At 38.0% G+C, this 22633-nt stretch overlaps 2 protein-coding genes across 2 annotated transcripts; both read right to left on the reverse strand.

Moving 5' to 3' along the window:
• Window positions 1-2411: 2411 nt before the first annotated feature.
• On the reverse strand, window positions 2412-7507 carry LOC118838211 (olfactory receptor 52E2-like). Its single transcript, XM_036745442.1, has 2 exons — window positions 6588-7507; window positions 2412-2445 (listed from the first exon to the last, which is right to left on the reverse strand). The coding sequence occupies exons 1-2, from the start codon at window positions 7505-7507 to the stop codon at window positions 2412-2414; spliced, it is 954 nt and encodes a 317-aa protein (XP_036601337.1).
• A 12694-nt stretch (window positions 7508-20201) lies between these two features.
• Window positions 20202-21137, reverse strand: LOC118838031 (olfactory receptor 52E2-like). Its single transcript, XM_036745235.1, has one exon. It carries the CDS (start codon window positions 21135-21137, stop codon window positions 20202-20204), a length of 936 nt encoding a protein of 311 aa, XP_036601130.1.
• Between the last annotated feature and the right edge of the window lie 1496 nt (window positions 21138-22633).

Raw genomic sequence — 22633 nt, forward strand, 5'->3', positions numbered from 1 at the left:
GCTCAGACCTGCACAGCCTGAGCCCAGGAAGAGGGGAGGGAATTGGAAAAGAGAATTAGCATTTATGTAGCTCCTACTATGTGCCAAGTACCAGGCTAAGCACTTTTTATAAGTATTTTCTCCTTTAATCTTGAAAACAACCATAAGAGTTAGGTGCTATTAAAACTTCTATTTTATTATTGAGAAAACTGAGGCACACAGAGGTGAAAGAGGCCATATTTTAATTTAGATCTTCCTAACTGTAGGCTCAGAGTTCTATCCATGGCTACCTCAGGTGCTTTTAGGTGTTGTGGGTCTCTAATATTCTATTCTGAGGTGCCAGAGAGAGCTCTGAAGATCTCTTGCTCAGAAACTTAAAGATCCAGAAGACCTAACCTTGTTAAATGGAAATCAGTGCAAGAACATGAGAGAGAAGGGAGGCAATGATGCAGGACTGACCACCCTACCCGAAAAGCACAGGTGGTGGGCATACCAATCTTGGCTCTTGCACAAAGTCTTAATTAGGGAAATAAAAAATGGAGAGATAATAATAATAATAATAATAATAATAATAAGAAGAAGAAGAAGAAGAAGAAGAAGAAGAAGAAGAAGAAGAAGAAGAAGAATGACAATGAAAATGAAGATAACATTTATATAATGCTTTACTATGTGCCAGCCATAGTGCCAGATGCTTTACAAACATTGTTTTATTGGATCCTCACAACATCCCTGGGAGGTAGATGTAGTTATTGTCCCCATTTTACAGATGAGTAAACTGAGATAAATAGGTGTTAAAAATGACTTGCCCAGGATCACACAGCTAGCAATTGTCTGAGATCCGATTCTAACTTAGATTCTATTTCTGAATGGAGAGGTCCTCTCTCTACTGTGCCACCTACTGGTCAGTCTGAAAAATAATTGCAAATCTAGAGAAATTCAAGCAGGGAAAAAAAAAAAAGATTCACCCATAAGATTACATCTCTAAAATAAGAGATGCTTCCAGAGGACTTTTGATGAGACATGTTACCCACTTCCTAATATATAGGTGATGGAAAACGGTAGAAAGCCACATATTTTTGGACAAAGCCACTATGTGGATTTATTTTTCTTGTCCGTGCTTTTTTCTTCACAAGAACTTTTTTCTCTTTATTTCATTTGATTTTTATTTTAAAAGTAGGGACAATCTAGTGGATGGGGGCATGAGCAATAATAATAATACCCCCTTCAAAGGGAATTTGTTAAATGCACAGGAGAGAAAAAAAGTGAAGTTCCTATGAAAGCATGGAATATCAGGGCAATTTTGGAAGTAATATGTATAATGTGTATACAATTTTTAAAGCAATATCCAAGATGGCCTGCTAGCACAGGTTATTTAATTTGCTTTACTAGGAAAACTATTTTTTTTATGAATCAACAATCTTCTTTATTAAATTCATTAGTTCAGGGGAAAAGTCAGTACCCCAAACATCAGAGAAAATACAAGCAGAGAAAATACAAGCAGAGAAATTAGACCAACAGACAGGGCTCTGACTGCCTGAATCAAAGCAGTAGTGCTATACACTTTATGTATACCACTGGATTGAGAGAGCCTTTACATCTGAGCAATCTGGGAGCTCTGAACATACAGCTACTCAGAGTCTCAACCAAGAAATCAGAAGGTTCTTCTCATAAGTGAACATTCAAAGCAAAATACTAACTCAGAGTACATATACATTTCTCAGAGCCAGAAGACACCACAACCCTCATGACTCAGTGCCTAATCAACTTAGTACCAAAAGGTATGAAAGCCTTCCAACAGGCAAGCCTCCCCTAAGCAAGCTTCCCTTAATGGGCTCCATGTGAGGCCTATTAATGGGCTGGGAAGATCTTCATACCCCATTAACAGTACAGTACATAATGGAGATACATAGTTTTCTTGAGCATCTTCTTTTTGTGCTGAGTATGGGAATGAATTCTACGTGTATGTATGTGTTCAAAATTTCTTTTTTTTATTTCAGAAAAAAAAGATTTGGATATAGTATTTAGTACCTATATGAGCCTAGTCAAGCATCATCAGAGAAGCTGCTTAAAAAAATTCAATTTCCTCACATGTAGTATAGGGACAAAAATACTTGTGCTAGTAACCTCCCAGAGTTTTTATGGAGAATATATTTAGTAAATATAAAATGGTGGAACCAGCATTGGGGCCCCCTATTGCTAGAAATAGCAAGAATTTTACCTGGCCGTGTGTGAATTTAGAAAAAAAGATTTTATTTCGTGTCACATTTGATACACACCTCAAGTTAGATACAAAGCTCTTTTATTTCCTCCAGATTCGAATTTTGTGCCTCCAACCCCGTTGGTCAGCATTTTGAAGTTCACTAAACCCCACACCTAGATTACATCTTTTTCACCTCACATTTTAATCCCCCTCCCCTTCTCATCTACATACTTCATTCTTTATCCTTTCCATTTGTCTGCATTAGAGAGCACGAGAAAGGGATCCCTTTCAATTGCTAAAGAGATGTGACAAAACATGAGTTTGGAGATAAAAACCGGGGATGTCAATGATAGAAGATTGACACCCGGTCTAACAAAGAGTTTGCCTTTTAGATATGCTGATTTTCAAGTGGCTAAACTCCACAACGGCCTCCACCAGTATGGCTTCAAATCATATTTTCATATAAGCTCTGTGAAAAAAAAATTCAATCATACCTTACATTGTCGAGTGAGGTTAGGAAGTATCACAAAAGTTTTATTTTCACTGAATCATCTCTTAAGGGAACCTACATGAAAAAATAAAATTTTATTTTATTCTATAAAATCATTTGTTGTTAATTTGAGGGATTACACTAATACTCCAAGGGGAAAAAATTAATGTGGGCAAAGAAATGACCCAATAGAAATGTAGGAGCATTTCCTTTCATTTACAATAAAAGCATGACATGGTTAAAGTCATGTATCATTTTGTACATTTGTTTGTTACAAGTAGACACATAAGTATTATTTATTTCTCTTTTCATTTGAAAAGTCTTTGTAATGCTAAGGAACTTTTATTAAAAAGATATAGAAAAAAGTGATGAAATATGAAGTATGAATACTTAATCATTTTTGAGTTTCAAGTGTCTAGAAAATACTCTCTCCAAAGTTATTAAAGATCTCTTGATTGTCCAGTACAATGGTCTTTCATCAATCTTCATCCTTCTTACCTTTGTAATTTTTGACACCTTCTATCACCCTTTCCTTCTTGTTTTCATGAATGTATTATCTCCCGGTTCTCCACCTATCTATCTTATTCTTCTTTGGCAGTTTCCTTTGCTACATCTTCATTGCAGTCACAGACACTAACATTGGGTTACCTGCAGGCCTCTGCCCTGGGTCCACTTCTCTTTCTGTATTATTATTACTTAAGTTACTCATCAGTGCCCAGAGATTCAATTAGTATCTCTATACTGATGATTCTCATATCTACATATTCAGTCCTTAACTCTCTGCTGACCTCTAGTCTTACATCTCAAGTAGGCTATTGGGCATCTTGAACTTGATGATCTTCAGATATCTAAAATTCAACTTGTTCAAAACCGAACTCTTTATCCAAGAGCCATTTCTATTTAGTGTCATGGAAAGGCTTCCTATCTACACAGAAACATCCCCCCCCCCCCATACAGTAGTATATGAGTCTACTAAATTTTCCTATCCCCTAAACAGACATCCTTTATCATCCACACTGCCTTTCCCGCTCACCCATTGCTTACTTTTTTTTCACTTTCTTCCTTCTCTATACTTTTCTTCTTGGACTTCCTATCTGTTCAGAAACCCCTAGTTTCTTCTCTAAAGGACGACTATCTCAGTTTCAACTTCTCTTTCGTTGGTGTTCATGGCTTTATGGTCTAACATTTCTATACTCTTTCTAACTTCACTGTGCTGGTGAAGGAAATATTATTGTCCTAGTCACCCAGGCTCTCAACCTGGTATCATCCTCAAAACATCACTATCTCTCATCACCCCACATCCAATGTGCTGCCAAGGCCTACAGATTTTATCTTTGTAACACATCTCTCACATATGCCTCCATTTCTTCTCTCACATTATCACCATCTTGGTATAGTCCCTCATCACCTCATACTAGGAATGTTGTCACAATCTGCTGATTGGTCTAACCACCAGAAGTCTCTCCCTACTTCAGTTCATCTAATCAACTATCAAGGTGATCTTCCTAAAGGTCAGGTCTGAACTTGTCACTCCTCTACTCAGTAAGATCCAGTGACTCACTATCACCAGCAGGATCAAAACCAAAATCCTCTCTTGGGTGTTTAAAGCCATTCATAACGAGTTCCCTCCCCTTGCCTTCTCATCATTATTATTCACACCTTTTACTTCTAAATGCAGGCATTGTTTTTGTCAGTCATGCATGGAACACTCTGCCTCCTCATCTCCACCTCTTTCATTACTTAGCTTCCTTCAAGTCTAAGCTAAAATCAAATTTTCTAAGGAAAGCCTTTCCCGATTCCTCTTACTTCCAGTGTCTTCCCTCTGTTGATTATCTCCATTATCCTTCTATTATTAGATGTGGAGTTAGATGGAGTCAGGAGGACCTGAGTTCAAACCCGGCCTCAGACACTTGACACACACTTACTAGCTGTGTGACCTTGAGCAAGTCACTTAACCCCAACTGCCCTGCCAAAAAAGCAAAAAAAAAAAATTAGATGTGGAGTTAGGAAGTTCTGAATTTGAATCCTGGTTTAAATAATTACTTGCCACGTGGCTCTAGTCACACTTAATATCCCTGACCCTCATTTGCTTCATCTGTGAAATGAAGTGGTTGGGATTTATGACCTCTAAGGTTCCTTTATCCATTAAATTTAGGATCCAATGATCCCATCATCACAAGGGCAGAACTAGGAGCCATGGTTAGAAGTTGCAGAGAACAATATTTCAGCTCAATGTGAAGAAATAATTATAACTCTCAATAATTATATCTATGTAATATAAAGGAGGAGGAAGTGGGGTCCCCCTCTGTGGAGACCTTTAAGTGGAGGTTAAATGGTTAGGCTTCCTGTCTAGTTGTAGTTTTAGGCAAGGTGGCATCTGAGGCATCATTTAACTCAGGTTCTGTGATTTTGTGATTTGGACTTCATGGACCTGTCCAATAGAGCATTTTTCTGTACTGCTAGAGCCACAGCCCAAGAGTCATTTCTATTTAGTGTCATGGAAAGGCTTTCTATCTACACAGAAACATTCCCCCCACCTATACAGTGGTATATGAGTCTACTAAGTTTTCCTATCCCCTAAACAGACATCCTCTATCATCCACACTGCCTTTCCCGCTCACTCATTGCTTACTTTTTTTTCACTTTCTTCCTCCTCCATACCTTTCTTCTTCTCTAAAGGACAACTATCTCAGTTTCAACTACTCTTTCATTGGTGTTCATTGATTTATGGTCTAACATGCTGTCTAATATCCCTTTATTGGGTCTCCGAACTGGTTTTACTGCTTTAAATAACATGAGTGTCTACTGTTTCTTCTCATATGGGCAGCTAGGTGGCAAAGTAAATAGAGTTCTAGGTCAGGAATCAGGGAGACATGAGTTCAAATCTAACCCCAGATATTTTTTAGCTGTTTGACCCTGGGCAAATTACTTAACCTTTATTTGCCTCAGTTTCTTCACCTGTAAAATTGTGATAACAGCACCTATCTCAGGGTTGTTGTGAGAATCAAATAAGATTTTATTGGTAATGCACTTACAGTGGTAGGCACTATATAATATGTATTTTCCTTCCTCAATTTATTCTTTAATCATGTATTCCACACATGTTTAACTGGAGAATATATCAGAAACAGGAGTCCTAGACCTTCACTATTACTTAGAAGTAAATGATAATGGAAAAGACATCAAAGACAGCAAATTAATCATCCATATGGAATTTTTCCTGATGGAGAAGGGGAAAAAAATACTAGATGCTGTTTGCATCTAAATGGTTGGATATGAAAGAGAATCAAAGGCACCAAAATAATCTACAAAATTGCACATGTTAGGGCAAGTTTTTATTTATTTGTTTTTGTTTCTTTTTTAGTGGAGCTAAAAGATAGTAGGTGAAAGAATATAATGTGAAGGAACCAGACAAGGCATGAAAGGAATTTAGAAATCAAAGTGAAAGGGGTCATGTGTCAATACTTTGACATTTGAGCGTTCATCACAAGTAATTGAGAGGAGCCAAAATAAGGATTTTTCAAAAACTACTCACAAGTGAGGGTAAGGAAGGAGCTATTCTAAATTCACAGTTTCATTCAAAAGGCTACCAAGATCTTCCCTGACAGGGGCATCAGACCAGATGTCAGGGTCCACAATACAGACAGTTAGCTCAGAAGATTGGTCTTATAGTATTAGAGTTAATTGCGATGGTGCTCTGGTGGCTAGGCAGATGTGGTAATTAGCCCCTTATAATTTTAAGGATTTTAAAGGAGGTTTTTTATAAAAGGAAGTCAGAAGAAGAGTGGGGTTATTATTCTTAGGAAGAGACATCTCCTGATATGATCATTATGTTTAGCCTGTGAATATTCCCTAAGGATCCCTTGAAAGTGCAAATTAAAATATTGGAGTTCCAATTTGATTTATTTCTTGAGTATCATCTTTAACACCTTTTCCCGGATCTGTTTTGTCCTAACCCCATAGATTACAGGGTTAAGCATGGGTGGGACAACAACATAGAGATTGGCCAGGAGGATATGGATATAACGAGGGACATTCCTGCCAAAGCGGTGGGTCATGAAAGAGAATAAGGCTGGAGTATAAAAGGCCAGGATAACACAAACATGGGAGCCACAGGTGCTCAGGGCTTTTAGTCGGGCATCCTGGGAAGGGAGGTGAAAGACAGCTTGGAGAATCAGAATATAGGATAGAGCTATAGCTACAATGTCCAACAATAGAGTCCCAATAGCACATAGGCCATAGACCATGTTGACTCTGATGCTAGCACAGGCCAATCGAGCAATGCCCATGTGTTCACAGTAGGTATGAGGAATGACATGGTTTCCACAAAAAGGAAGTCGAAGGATCAGGAACACAAAGGGGATCACTGTGAAGAAAGACCTCACCACCACCACAATGCCCATCAAGACTACCACCCTGTTGGTGAGGACAGTGCTGTAATGCAAAGGATTGCAGATGGCCACATAGCGATCATAAGCCATAGATGATAACAAAGCTGATTCCATTCCAGTCAACATATGGATAAAGAACATCTGTGTGACACAAGCCCCAAAGCTGATCTCCCTCAATCTGAACCAAAAGATTCCCAGCATCTTAGGAATTGTGGTTGTGGATAAGCCTTGGTCAATGGTGGCCAACATGGCCAGAAAGTAGAACATGGGCTGGTGAAGTGTCTTCTCTGTCTGTATCACAAACAACATAGTGATATTTCCCAAGAGGGCAATAAGATATACAATGCAAAAAGGGAAGCCAATCCAGATGTGGAAGTTTTCTAGTCCTGGAATTCCTAGTAATATGAAAAAGGGGGGATGGAATTGAGTATCGTTGGAATGGGGCATCCTTTTTGTCTTTGCAGATGGCTATCTATGGTCATTGCAGACAGACTTTCAAACACTGGATAGGATTCACATGTTATCACTTCATACTTCTGTATTCCTAGAGAGATATTGGAAAGTTTGTTTGCTTTGGTAATACTTTTAGAGTAAAATAATCTCAGAATCTAACAGGACTTCAGAGATTAGAATCTCATTAAACATTTGCCTAAATGGAAATCTGTTCTATAACTTACTTAACAAGTAGTCATGTAGCATCCAAGTAAAGTCCCCAAGTGATCTTGAACTCACTGCCTCCCAAAACATGCCATTCCCCTTTCAGATAGGCCTAATTCTTACAAAGCTGATAGTTACATTGATCCAAATTATTCAAATCTTGAACCTCTACCAATTCTGCTCTTTAGAAATTCTTCTTGTGTAGAACAGGAATCCAACAGTTGAAGGCAATTATCATGTTGTCCTTGTCTTTTTTTCTCTCCAAATTAAATATCCTTTTTCTTCCATTTATCTACGAAAGTCTTCAATTCTTGTCAATATTTCCTGAAGGCGTTCTAGGATATCCAAGTCAATGCAATGCCAATATCCATTCTTACATGTGACACCTAAAATTGAACACAATATTGCTTCACCAGAGTGGAGTACAGGTACACTATCACTTCCCTCATATTTCTATTAAATCATTTTAAAGTTGAATATTATTTTTGGTGTCTATTCCACAATATTGACTTATAGTGAACTGGTATTCCACTAGAAAAAAATAAGATTTTTTTAGTAGTCACATTTTCCCTACCTGTAGTTGTAGGGTTTTTTTTTAGCACTAACATGAGACCTTTATAAATATATTTACATAAATATTTATAAATATTTAATTTTATCATTTAATATTTGTGTCATTTTTTATCTTAAATTCCTTTTGGAACTTGGCAATCATTCAGTGTGATAATTAGCCTTTCAATTCTGAGTCATTTTGTGCCTGACATACGCATTTATTTCACTGATAAAACATATTGAACAAGAATTTACCAGGAACATTCAGAGACCTCCATTCAATTTAATAGTCAACAAATGTTATTAAGTCCTCATCAGGTTCAGTAGCCTATACCACCATGAAAATAACAACATTAGATCTGTTTTGCCACAATGTCACATGGAAGGGATAATAGTTTTGAGTTAGATGGGAGTGCCTTCTTAGCTAGCCATTACCATAATCAATCTAACTCATCAAACTAGTAGTGTACCAGAGGGAAGGGAACAGAGGTGAGTGGGAAAAGAGCAGCTCACATGAGGTCACAACCCTATAATAACCCAAACACATCATCCATTTACATGAGACAAAACAAGATAACAAATACTGTAGCAGGTCGTATGGCTTAATCAGGTTTTCCCAGTAAGTCCCTTCAAAAATCAAAAGGCAGAAAGACCTGTATATTTGGAAATCTCAGTAAAAATCACCTGTCCAGCAGATCATAGGAAAATTCTGCTCCCCCAAGTCTCTATCCTCCATGTAGGAACGGCCACCGTCAGGAAACAGAAGCCTAAAGAATAGAACGAGAGAAGTTTTACTCATGGTGCACTATGCCAGGCCACATCTTGAATATTGTGCTCAATCCTGGGCACCATATTTTAAAAACAGTGCTGAAATTATACTGTGCCTGCAGGAGGAAGAAAATAATTTCGAAGAGTCAAAAAATGTTAGTTTAATGAAGTATTAATATTTGACTTAAAGAAGATAAGATTTAGAGGATGAATGTAGTTTTCCAGTATTTTAAGGGATGCCATATAGAAAGAAGAATAACTACATCATCTCAAAAAACAGAACTGGGAGAAATAATCCGAAGGTATGAAAAAATGCACAAAACATTCAAAGATGATTTTGTGTTTGTTGTACATGAACAACACAAGCTTCTTAGAATTTTGATGCTTTCAGATCCTTTCTCACTAGTACTAGTATGAAGCTCAGAACTCATTGCCATACTGTTATCTATGTCTCTGTTGTGGCTCTATTTTTCATCTTTTCAGAGTATATCGGGGATTGTGATATCCTTGTGAATTGCAAAAGGTTAGGAAAATAAGCCACCTAGAAATCCAGGAGCTGGAATCCATTCCAGGATCTACCAGATGCCAGGCAGTGAAAAACAAAGATATATTAACCTGTTACTTGATGTGGTCTAGCAGGAGCAGGGACGCATACTCATCCACTAAGCATGCTGCATTTGGAAGTTTAATTGGAGAGATGAACATTATGTAGAAACTATATTAAATCTCATCCTAATCTCTGCAAGGCCTGAGATGGTATAGTGAAAAGTGTGCATTCAGGAATTTGAGGAATCATTACTTTGGCTCTTGCTAAATTTTCTTTGTAAATATCACTTTGTTGAAGCTAATAATGTTAATTAATATTGATTAAGTAAGTGAAAGTGGATCACTTATCACTGGTGCTTAGCAATAGAGTCCACTGGAATGGGGGCTTGACCCAATAATATTAGTTAGACAACCCCACCACTTGGGATTGCCCTAGGGATATCAAGAAAGTCAGAGAAACAAAGAAATAGAGGAGGAGAGGTAGAGGAAATAGGTGTAAACCATTGGGCAAAGAATTGGGAACAGTTTCTTTCTCAATGTCTGAGGAAAGACATTTCTCAGAGACATTTGACTCTGCAGATTCAATTCATTCTGTAACAGTTTTAGTCAGTTACTCACAAAGGCAAAGAATGCTTAAGTTCTTTCTTTGGAAAAAATAAAAACAATAAAAAAATTAAAATTCTTAGAGCCAGAAGAGACCTTAATGTTTGATCGAGTATTCTACTCTGGGTGAAACAGAATGAGGTAAAATAATGACTTCTGGATTTGGAGATAGAACACCTGGCTCCACATGTTACTACCTGTGTGATCTTCCACAAGTCACTTTCCCTCACTAAGACACATTTTGTATATAGAATATGTGGGGGTTGAACTCAGTGACTTTCTAAGGTCACTTCCAGCTTACAATCCATATATGAAATTATACATTTTATGTGAATTACCACTTCAGCTTTCCTAACTAGTCTTACAGTCATAAAGGCAAAGCTTTATTAGGAATTTTTTCATATGCTGAGATTTTCTTAAATACATCAATTTATTTATTTTTAGCTTTCAACGTTCACTTCCATAAGTTTTAAAATTTTCCCTCCTCTCTCCCCTCCCCCTTCCCAAGACAGCATACAATCCAATATAGCCTTTACATACACAATCTGCATTCAGACTTCATATTTCTTTTTCTGGATGTGGATGGCATTTTCCATCATGAGTCTTTTGGAATTGTTTTAGGTTGTTGCGTTGCTGAGAAGAACTATATCTAACAAAGTCAGTCATCATACACTGTGGCTGTTAATGTGTACAGTGTTCTCCTGGTTCTGCTCACTTTGCTCAGCATCAGTTCATATAAGTCCAGATTTTTCTAAAGTCTGCCTGTTCAATCATTTCTTATACAGCTTATATTGCTTAGCAATAGAGTCCACTGGAATGGGGGCTTGACCCAATAATATTAGTTAGACAACCCCACCACTTGGGATTGCCCTACACTGCATTACATTCATACACCACAACTTATCCAGCCATTCCACAATTGATGGGCATCCCCTAGATTTCTAGTTATTGGCCAACACAAAAAGAGCTACTATAAATATTTTCCCATTCTTATGATCACTTTGGGATACATCCCTAGCAATGGTATTGCCGGGTCAAAGGAGAGATTTTTTTTTAATCTGCCTTTCTGTAGTGTCTCCCTCTTCAGTTTTGGGTTTTTCCTTCTGGGTTCACAGAGGATAAATCTGTTCACCTGTTCTTGCTTTCATATTTTCCCTGTAAATCATTTAAGTAGAAATAAATGCTTTTATTCAATGTTCAAGCAAACTTCTGCCCCGCCTTCCATTTGCTGTCTGAAGAAAACCTTTCTTCCTAACACCTTTCACTCCTTAGTCTGGACCCCTTTCCTCCACAAATTTTTCAATCTTTTCACCACATGCACTATTCCCCTCCCTCTGGCCATATAAAAACAGTATCAGAACTATGTTCAAGGTAAAGAGATGAGAAAATGCAACTCACACCCTTCTTTGCTGAGGTGGGGGTCTATGGGTGTGAAATATGGCATATACTTATCATAATCAATGTGCTGATTAGTTTTGCTGAACTGTTTTGTTTTCTTTTCATTCTGTGTTAAAATGAACCATTTATTGGCCCAGGAAAGCAAAGGTATATTTAGAAATGAAAGTAAAGTGAGATCAAAAATCAATCATTTTTAAAGAAAAAAAAAGAAAAATCGGAAAACCACAATAACAACAACGACAAATCCATTGTTTGACTCACCAAGACTGATAACAAAAGGAAATCTTGTGTCTGTCTTGACATCACTCTGCTGACCTCTGAATAGGTGTGAGGAGAGAAGCATTCCATTGTAAGAACCACTGAATGGTTTCAGCCTTAAAACTCCTGAAGCCTCCTTAGGGTCTGTCCTTTGGGAAACCAAAAGATCCCAATTCCTTAGGAGGTTTTAGTAATCAACAAATGCTCCTCCCGATAGGGAGCCATCGTAGACCCATTTGGGATCTGACTTCAGGGCTAGGGAATGATGAGAGAGGGCCTACTACTGAGCCAATAAGCCCCACTCTTCTCCAAATGAACCATATGAAACAGGTGAGATAATTTAGCAGAAGGGCCAGAACTCAGAGAATTGCCTAGGGGGAAATGGAAGCAGGAGCTGGGTGAACATGCTTGACTTCTCTGCAGGCATGGAGGAAATGAGACTTTGTGTAGAGAAGGCTTGAGAAACAGGGAAATTAATGGACAATAACACAAATAAAAATGAACAAATAGGGGAAGGGGGAAGATGGGCATCCATTCCAATACAAGGAGTGGATGAGACTCATGGAAAGGGAGACCCCTCTAGTTTATGTTTTCTTTTCTTTGCTTGGAAAAGGGCAACATGAACAAATATGAACTGAGGACACAGCAAATATTATGTCATTAAAGTGTTAGAATTAATGAGTTTGCTTGAAAAATGTAACCTCAGAAAATATTTTGCTCAGCAACCTTTTAATTATTAACATGAAGCATGGCATAAAAATACAAGCAGTGGGATAGGCAAACATGGTCATTTCACAACTGTAATAGAGGGCATCTTGCATAAGAGCCAAGGGGAAGTGAAGTGAGACTCGCTGTAGATTATGAGTTTCTACAGATGGTCCTTTATTTATGTGATTTTGTGCTGAATTCCTCAAGTCACAGAACATTACAAGGTCACCTCAGAGAAAGAGATCTTTTAACTAATTATTAGTGTTTGAATTCATGTATTCTAGACATTACCTCCTAATAGACACTGATCGGCCTAGAATTCAATAGAGGAAGAAAGAAGGCTAAATTTTTCCGTGAATGTTATTTACTACTTTTAAGGATACTCAGCACAAAGATATTTTTTTAAACATCAGTACTTCTCATTCATAGGTACAGCATTATTCTCTGTATAACACTCTACAAGGTAAATCTGCTCTCCTAAGGACACAAAATGTATACAAACTTCAGCAAAGGAGTGGTACACGAAGAATCACCACCCAATGAAAAATAATGAACTGAATATCAAGTGGTATAAGGCCAGGATTACTGATAATTGTGATCTGAGAGCATTCAGTTCAAGAACTGGAATTAACACTCTGAGAAACCATCCCAGCAAAGAAAGTCAAAGAAATGTTGAGTTCTTTCTTGGTTCTTTACAGTTGGGAACGAGTCTAATGGACAAATGAGCTGAGTTTTGAATATGCTGAATTAGATACCACTACTTTCCAGTTGTTCATCTGCCTACTTGTGTCTGAAATCACTTCCTGAGATTCTTTCTATTTTAGGTGAAGTTCACATAGATACCTCTTGGTGTCCTCTATGCCACCACGAGATTAGAGATCCATCAGTTCTTCTCCTTTTGCCTTCATTTTTGGATTCCCCCACATCATTAGTGTCTTTATAGTTATCCAAAAGGATTGTTTGCTTCCTTCTCTGGGACCCTCAAAACTCTTTGTTTATCCTCTTATGTTCACTAAACTATTTTTTTTATTTCTATAAATGCAGTGCACCTTAATTAGACTATAGGCACCTTGAAGATAGTACTTTCTTACATTATCTATTTATCATTCACACAGCCTAGCACAGTGCCCTACACATTATAGGTATTTAATAAATCTTTAGAGAGTTGGATTGAATTGAATTATATGATTTTTTAAAGGAATAGACTTTGACAATATAAAAAACATTGTATGTTTAAGTCAGGTAAAACAGAGACCAAGAAAATGGATCTGGTCACAGAATCAACACAGGTAAAACAAATGAGAGGCTTCTGAAAACATTGAAGGTTATATTCTGGGGACCAGAGTGTAAGGGAACATCACTGTATGTCCTCTAACATTGAGGAATAAAAGAAGCAGAAGATGCTTTCCTTATCCTGGAGGCCCTATGTAAGTAATCAATCTCTTTTGTATAGAAGACATAAATAATCAATCTTTATTGCATGACTCTTTAAATAATGCTGGATGAGTCTGTGTATATCATTTCAAAATGAAAAAAAAAATAACCAAAACCAGGACCTTTCAAATGAAACAATTCCTGTCCTTGGCTAAATTGTTCCTCTGGCTCTTCTCAACCTCTTCTGTCTGTTCACTCTCCTAGAGAGAGATTCCTGGGGGCCCAAAGCCCTGGCTGTGAGTTAAAGACTGACTCACTAATCCTGGTATCAGTGTGGTTGCCATATCTTTCTCAGCTATAGGTTACAACCCAGTTAAAGAAGTCTCAAAAAAAGAGATGTTATTCTAAAGTCATATTCTTCTGTGGGTAACTTCTTCCAGGGGACTCCCCAAACCTGATATTTCAGTAAAGGAACCATGACCATGAGGCCCAGAGCAAACATTACTCTAGGAGGTTAATCCCTTGCTTACTGAAGCAGATTTTCAGACACTAGGGAGCAACTGGACAAGTTTAGGGATAGGGCAGTTCCAAGCTACCTTTGGTAGAGGGGGCTATTGACAATGGTTGAATCTGTGTAAACCACCTCTCCACTTATACTGTTCCTCAGGCAGGGCAAGGGCAGCAGGAAGTAGTTAACCTTGAATCACACTTATGGCAGACCTATGACCTGAAGCCAGGAGGATGATAGGAGTAAGCTGGAATAAAGATAGTTAAACTATTTCCCTCCACCCGCACACCAACCCCATCTAAAACTAGGGGAGATATGGCCTGAAGATAAGGCTACCAGGCTGCAGAAAATGAGCCTGTATTAGATAAGTATCTAAATTCATGAGCAAAAGTTTGGTGGTTTGGGAAACAGTGGGCAGGAAACAGGAGCATGGTTTAGGTAGGCAGAGACTGGACCATCAGAAGGAAAAGAGTGGCTTCCTTGCTCTGTCAGTGGATTAATAAAAATGGGTAGAATGATTCCAAAACTTAATGGATATACCTATTGTAAAACTTTCCTGTACTTCAAGTACCATAATTAATTAAGAGCTAAACCTCTGTTTGTCTGGTGTACTTTGAGACTCCTCCGCTAACCTTGACAATGTCTCCTTCCCTCTCCAGGTACAAACCTCTATGTTCCTATTCCCCACCCTCTTCTTATATCTTTGTCCCATCACCAGGCCCAGTTTCTTGCTTATTCTGAGATTCCATAGGGTTTCCTAAAGTTTTACTCAACCTTACCTTTTAATTTCCAGTTTAATTTCTATAACTTCCTAATTTCCAGTTTTCTCTCAATGACATGTCCACCTAGAACATAACTCTAAAGCTTAAAGACTTTTAATTCTGCCATGTCCTTGAAAGAAGTGCTGCTGGTGGTCTCAGAGGTTAGAGGTGAGGACAAGCCCATGCCAGGGACTAGCATCCCATGCTCCAGAGGGATCTTCCTTCACTCTCAGGATGGATAGAGACAAGTAGAGCCTGAAAGAACTTGATATTTGGTTGTGAACAAGACTTAAATATAAAAATTCTTATAAAACTTGAAATGTTCTGCAAAGGCACAATATTTTATCGAACCTGATGGAGGAGACAGTGACATGAAGTAAAAAAGGTATGTCTGTGTCTGTGTGTGTGTGTCTGTGTGCATGTGTGTGTCTGTGTGGATAGGTGTGTGTGAAAATGGGACAGGGTCTTTTACTCATGAAGCCTGAGGGACTATTTGGCCAGAAATTTAGGGATCCTTCACTTCTTCATCCAACATGCATTTATTAAGCACTGCAGTGAGTTCAGGAGAGCATGGTAAGTTCCAGGGGAGAATAAAAAAGGAAACCCTTATCCTCATGGACCTATACTTTATGAGGAGAATAAGATAGGGGTAGAGATACATATAATACTCTGTGCTAAATGATAAAAGCATTAAAGAGCCACAAAACAGAGATTTGTAAGGCCTAAAGGGGCAAGACCTATGAATAAAAACATAATTCTGACAGGAGCATGAAGGATTGAATGGAGGGAAAAGACAGAAGAGGAAAGCACAAAACCCTTGTCTGGATGTTCTCTACCTGGATATATCTACTTTCTAGATATGAATACCAGGATGAACACCATTTTCCAGCTTTCTAGCTTTTCATGACACTAGTCTCTCCTCATTCTCCTCCCAGATATCTCCTTACTTCCTTCAAATCTTATCACAAATCTCACAATTTAGAGTAATTCCTTTCCTTTTCTCCTTATAGTGCATTCCCTCTGTTCATTTTCTACAATTTATCTTATGTATAGCTTGTTTGTACATATTTACTTCAAAGCTGTCTCCCCAATTAAGCTATGAGTTTCTTAAGAGCAGGGATTTCTTCTGGCTTTTCTTTATATGCCCAGTGCTTGTCACAGTGCCTGGAATATAGCTGGCACTGAATAAAAAATTATTGACTATATAGAGGGGGTGCAAATGAGGACCTTTATTGGGTCTTGTCAGGGGACACTGAAAGGAGACAATGGATATAAGAAATATTTCAGGGGGCTTCTAGGTGGTGCAGTGAATAGAGCACCAGCTCTGGAGTCAGGAGGACCTGAGTTCAAATCTGGACTCAGATATTTGACATAGTTACTATCTGTGTAACCTTGGGCAAGTCACATAACCTGAATTGCCCTGCCTTCCCTCTTCAAAAAAAAAATTGCAAAAGAATGAAAGTAAAAAGGCAAAGGAGAGCTAGACTCAAAAATAATATGAGAGTTGTTTAAAGAAAAGTAATACTGTGCAGAAACTGCTGCCACAGTCAGAAATTGTGAAATCAGGAGTAGGGTTTTTTTTTTGAGGGAAGTGGATGTTTTAATTACTCTTAGCATTTCTTTAAGTTCCTTCATTTGTAGGACCAGAAAAACATCTTTGTCTCCCAGCTCCTATAAATATTCTTTTTATTTTGTTTTCTGTTTTAAAAAAAAATTATTTTCAGTTTTCAACATTCACTTCCACAAGATTTTGAATTCCAAATTTTCTCCCCATCTCTCCCCTCCCCCCATACCCGAAACAGCTTGCATTTTGATTACCCCTTCCTCCAATCTTCCCTTCCTAATATTATCCCCCACCCCATTTTTTTATCCCCTTCCCTTCTGTTTTCATGTAGGGCAACATAGATTTCTATACCCCATCGCCTGCATATCATATGTCCCAGTTGCATGTAAAAACAATGTTTAACATTCATTTTTAAAGCTTTGAGTTCCACATTCTCTCCCTTCCTTCCTTCCCACCCACCCTTCTTGAGAAGCCAAGCAATACAATATAGGTTATGCATGTGCAGTCATGCAAAACTCTTCCATAACAGTCATGTTGTGAAAGACTAAGTATATTTCCCTCTATCCTGTCCCACAATCCATTTATTCTATCCTCTCCTTTGACCTGTCCCCCCACAAAAGTGTTTGCTTCTGATTACCCCCACCCCCAATCTGCAGTCCCTATTATCTCCCCTCTCATCCCCTTCCCTCCTGCTTTCCTGTAGAGTAAGATAAATTTCCATACCCAATTCAGTGTATGTGTTATGCTGTCCTTAAGCCAAATCTAATAAGAGTAAGACTCACTTATTCCCTCTCACCTTCCCCCTCTTCCCCTCCATTGTAAAAGCTCTTTCTTGCTTCTTTAATGTGAGATGATTTACTACATTCTACCTCTCCCTTTCTCTTTCTCCCAGTTCATTCCTCTCAACACTTAGTTTAATTTTTTTAGATATTATCCCTTCATATTCAGCTCACACTGTGCCCTCTCTTTATATATGTAGTCCCTCCAGCTACCTTAAGAGAAAGGTCTCATGAGTTACAAATATTATCTTTCCCTGTGGTAATGTAAATAGTTCAACCTATAAAGTCCTTTATTATTTCTCTTTCCTGTTTACCTCTTCCTGCTTCTCTTGATTCTTGTGTTTGAAAGTCAAATTTTCTATTCAGCTCCGGTCTTTTCACTGAGAAAGCTGGAAAGTAATCTATTTCATTGAAATTCCATTTTTTCCACTGAAGTATTATATACAGTTTTTCTGGGCAGGTGATTCTTGGTTTTAATCCTACCTCCTTTGACCTCTGGAATATCATATTCCAAGCCATCCCGATCTCTTAGTGTGGAAGCTGCTAAATCTTGTGTTATCCTGATTGTGTTTCCACAATACTTGAACTGTTTCTTTCTGGCTGCTTGTGATATTTTCTCCTTGACCTGGGAACTCTGGAATTTGGCTACAATATTCTTAGAAGTTTTCCTTTTGAGATCTCTTTCAGGAGGTGATTGGTAGATTCCTTCCATTTATATTTTACCTTCTGGTTCTAGAATATTAGGGCAGTTTTCCTAGATAATTTCTTGAAAGATGATGTCTAGGCTCTTTTTTTGATTATGGTTTTCAGATAGGCTAATAATTTTCAAATGACCTCTCCTGGATCTATTTTCCAGATCAATTGCTTTTCCAATGAGATATTTCACATTGTCTTCTATTTTTTCATTCTTTTGGTTTCGTTTTATAATTTCCAGATTTATCATAAAGTAATTAGTTTCCATTTGCTCCATCCTGAATTTTAAGAAATTATTTTCTTCAGTGAGCTTTTGGACCTCCTTTTCCATTTGGCCAATTCTGCTTTTTAAGGCATTCTTCTCCTCATTGGCTTTTTGGACCTCTTTTATCATTTGGATTAGTCTAATTTTAAAGGTGTTATTTTCTTCAGCATTTTTTGGTTTTCCTTTAGCAAGCTACTGACTAGTTTTTCATGGTTTTCTTGCCTCCCTCTCATTTCTCTTCCCAATTTTTCCTCTACTTCTCTTACTTGATTTTCAAATTCCTTTTTGAGCTCTTCCATGGCCTGAGGCTAATTCATATTTTTCTTGGAGGCTTTGGATGCAGGAGCTTTGACTTTGTTGTCTTCTTCTGATTTTGTTTTGATCTTACTTGTCACCAAGGATATAAGTAAATATCTTTTGACCGCGAAAGTAAGATTCTATAGTCTGATATTTTTTTCCCTGTTTGCTTATTTTCCCCACCAATTACTTGACTTTTGGGCTCTCTGTTAAGTGGAGAGTATACTGCCCCAAGTTTCAGGGTTTTTGTGCAGCTGTTTAAAGAAATATTTCTAGGGACCTATAAATTTTCAGTTCTTCTAAAGTGGTATGATCAAAGGAGATGTGTTTACTCCTCTCCATGTCTGTGCTCTGGTCTGTGAGCAACCACAAGCATTCTTTTCTGCCCTGGTTCTGCAAGGAGGGTTCCCTTTAACAGCTGCCACCAGCTCCACCACTCTAGTGCTCTTTCTCACCCCAGGACCATGTGACAACAGCATCTATATCACAGGTTTGTTGTGAGAATCACATAAGTTTTTATTAGTAAAGCATTTAACACAGCGACTGGCATATAGTAGCAACTATATAAATGCTTATCTTCCCTTCTCAATTTATTCTTTAGTCATGTATTCCACACATGTTTGCCTGGAGAATAGCCCAGAAATGGATTAGGATTCCTAGATCTTCTTTATTACTTAGAAATCAAGTGCCAATGGAAAGTATGTCAAGGATTGCAAATTACTCACCCATATGAAAATTTTTTGTAATGGATAAAGGAAAAAAAATACTAGATGCTCTTAGGATCTAAAAGTTTGGACATAAAAGAGAATCAGTGATACCAAAGTTGACTGCAAAATTGCACATATTAGGGCAAGTTTCTGTTTATCTGGGTTTTTTTAGTGGAGCAAAAAGATAACAGGTGAAAGAATATAAGATAAAGGAATCAGAAAGCATGAAAGGAATTTAGAAATTGGAGTCAAAATGGGTCATGGGCCAACAGCTTTGACATTTGAGGTGCTCATCATGAGTAAATGAGAGAAGCCAAAATAAGGATTTTTCAAAAACTATTCAAAAAGTAAGGGTGAGGAAGGAACTATTCTGAATTCACTGTTGCATTCAAAAGGCTACCAATATCTTCCCTGACCTGACAGGGGCATTAGACCAGGTGTCAGGATCTGTAATATGTATAATCAGCTCAGAAGAATTAGTCTTATAGTATTAGAGATAATTGTCATGGTGTCCAGGTGTCCAGGTGAATGTGGTAATTAGCTCTTTATAAAATTGTATCATCAGCGGACTTTAAAAAGAGATGTCAGAAGAGTGCGGTTATTCTTTGGAAGCAGCTTCTATGATCACTATAATTTAGCCTGTGAATATTCTCTAAGGATCCCTGGAACGTGCAAATTAAAATATTGGAGTTCCAATTCTGATTTATTTTGTGAGTAGTATCTTTAACACCTTTTCCCGGATCTGCTTGGTTCTAACCCCATAGATGATAGGGTTAAGCATGGGTGGGACAACAACATAGAGATTGGCCAGGAGGATATGGATGTAACGAGGGACATTTCTGCCAAAGCGGTGGGTCATGAAAGAGAATAAGGCTGGAGTATAAAAGGCCAAGATAACGCAAACATGGGAGCCACAGGTGCTCAGGGCTTTTAGTCGGGCATCCTGGGAAGGGAGGTGAAAGACAGCTTGGAGAATCAGAACATAGGATAGAGCTATAGCTACAATGTCCAACAATAGAGTCCCAATAGCACATAGGCCATAGACCATGTTGACTCTGATGCTAGCACAGGCCAATCGAGCAATGCCCATGTGTTCACAGTAGGTATGAGGAATGACATGGTTTCCACAAAAAGGAAGTCGAAGGATCAGGAACACAAAGGGGATCACTGTGAAGAAAGACCTCACCACCACCACAATGCCCATCAAGGCCACTACCCTGTTGGTGAGGACAGTGCTGTAATGCAAAGGATTGCAGATGGCCACATAGCGATCATAGGCCATAGATGACAGGACAGCTGATTCCATCACAGTGAAGATATGTATAAAGAACATCTGTGTGACACAAGCCCCAAAGCTGATCTCCCTCAATCTGAACCAAAAGATTCCCAGCATCTTAGGAATTGTGGTTGTGGATAAGCCTTGGTCAATGGTGGCCAACATGGCCAGAAAGTAGAACATGGGCTGGTGAAGTGTCTTCTCAGTCTGTATCACAAACAATATAGTGATATTTCCCAAGAGGGCAATAAGATATACAATGCAAAAAGGGAAGCCAATCCAGATGTGGAAATTTTCCAGTCCTGGAATTCCTAGTAATATGAAAAAGGGGGGATGGAATTGAGTATCATTGGAATGGGGCATCCTTTTTATAGTTGCAGATGGCTATAGTCTTTGCAGAAGGACTTTCAATCACTGGAAAGAATTCAAATATTATCACTTCATCCTTCTGCATTCCTAGAGAGACATAGGAAAGTTTTGTGTTTTTTTTTAATACATTTAGAATAAATTAATTTCAGAATCTAACAGGACTTCAGGGATTAGTATCTCATTAAACATTTGCCTGAAAAGAAATCTGCTCTACGACATACTTAACAAATAGTCCTGTAGCATTCAAGTAAAGGCCTCAAGTGATCTTGAATTCACTGCCTCCCAAGTCAGACCATTCCCCTTTGGACAGGCCTAATTCCTAGGAAGTTGGTATTTACATTGATCCAAATTATTCAAATGTTGAACCTCTACCCATTCTGCCTAGTTCTGCCCATTACGAAATTCATCTCATGTAGGACAGGCTTCCAATAGTTGAAGACAGTTATCCTGTTTTCCCCAAGTCTCTTTTTTCCCCCTCCAAACTAGATATCCTATTTCCTCCACCTACCTTGAAAAGGCTTCAATTCTTGTCAATATTTCCTGAAAGTGCTCCAATGTGTCCATGTCAATACAATGCCAATGCCCATTCTTACATGGGATAGCTAAAATTGAACACAATATTACAAATTGTACTTCATCAGAATAGAATACAGGTACCCTATCACCTCCCTCATAATTCTTTTAAGCCAATTAAAATTTGAATATTAGTTTTTGTGTTTATTCCATAACATTGACTTATAGTGAACTTGTATTCCTCTAGAAAAAATGAGACCTTTTTCTTTTAAAATGAGTACTATTATCTAGTCACATTTTCCCCTGCCTATAGTTATTGGAAAAACCACTGACCTGTAGAATAGATCCAGGAGAGATCATTTAAAAGTTATTGGACTACCTGAAAGCCATGATCAAAAAAAGAGTCTAGATATCATCTTTCAAGAAATTGTCAAAGAAAACTGCCCTGATATTCTAGAGCCCGAGGATAAAATAGAAATTGAAAGAATCCACTGATCGCCTCTTGAAAAAGATCCCAAAAAGAAAACTCCTAGGAACATTGTAGCCAAATTCCAGAGTTGCCAGGTCAAGGAGAAAATACTGTACACAGCCAGAAAGAAACAATTTGATAATATTGTGGAAACACAATCAGAATATCCCAAGATCTAGCAGCTTCCACATTAACAGACTGACGGACTCGGAATATGATATTCCAGAGGTCAAAGGAGCTGGGATTAAAACCAAGAATCACCTACCCAGCAAAATTGAGTATCATGCTCCAAGGCAAAATATGGATTTTCAATAAAATAGAGGACTTTCAAGCTTTCTCAATGAAAAGACCAGAGCTAAATAGAAAATTTGACTTTCAAATACAAGAATCAAGAGAAGTATGAAAAGGTAAACAAGAAAGAGAATTCATAAGGGATTTACTAAAGTTGAACTGTTTTGTTTACATTCCTACATGGAAAGATGATGTGTGTAATTCATGAAACTTTTTC

This window comes from Trichosurus vulpecula, chromosome 2, assembly GCF_011100635.1.
Source record: "Trichosurus vulpecula isolate mTriVul1 chromosome 2, mTriVul1.pri, whole genome shotgun sequence".
Taxonomy (NCBI): domain Eukaryota; kingdom Metazoa; phylum Chordata; class Mammalia; order Diprotodontia; family Phalangeridae; genus Trichosurus; species Trichosurus vulpecula.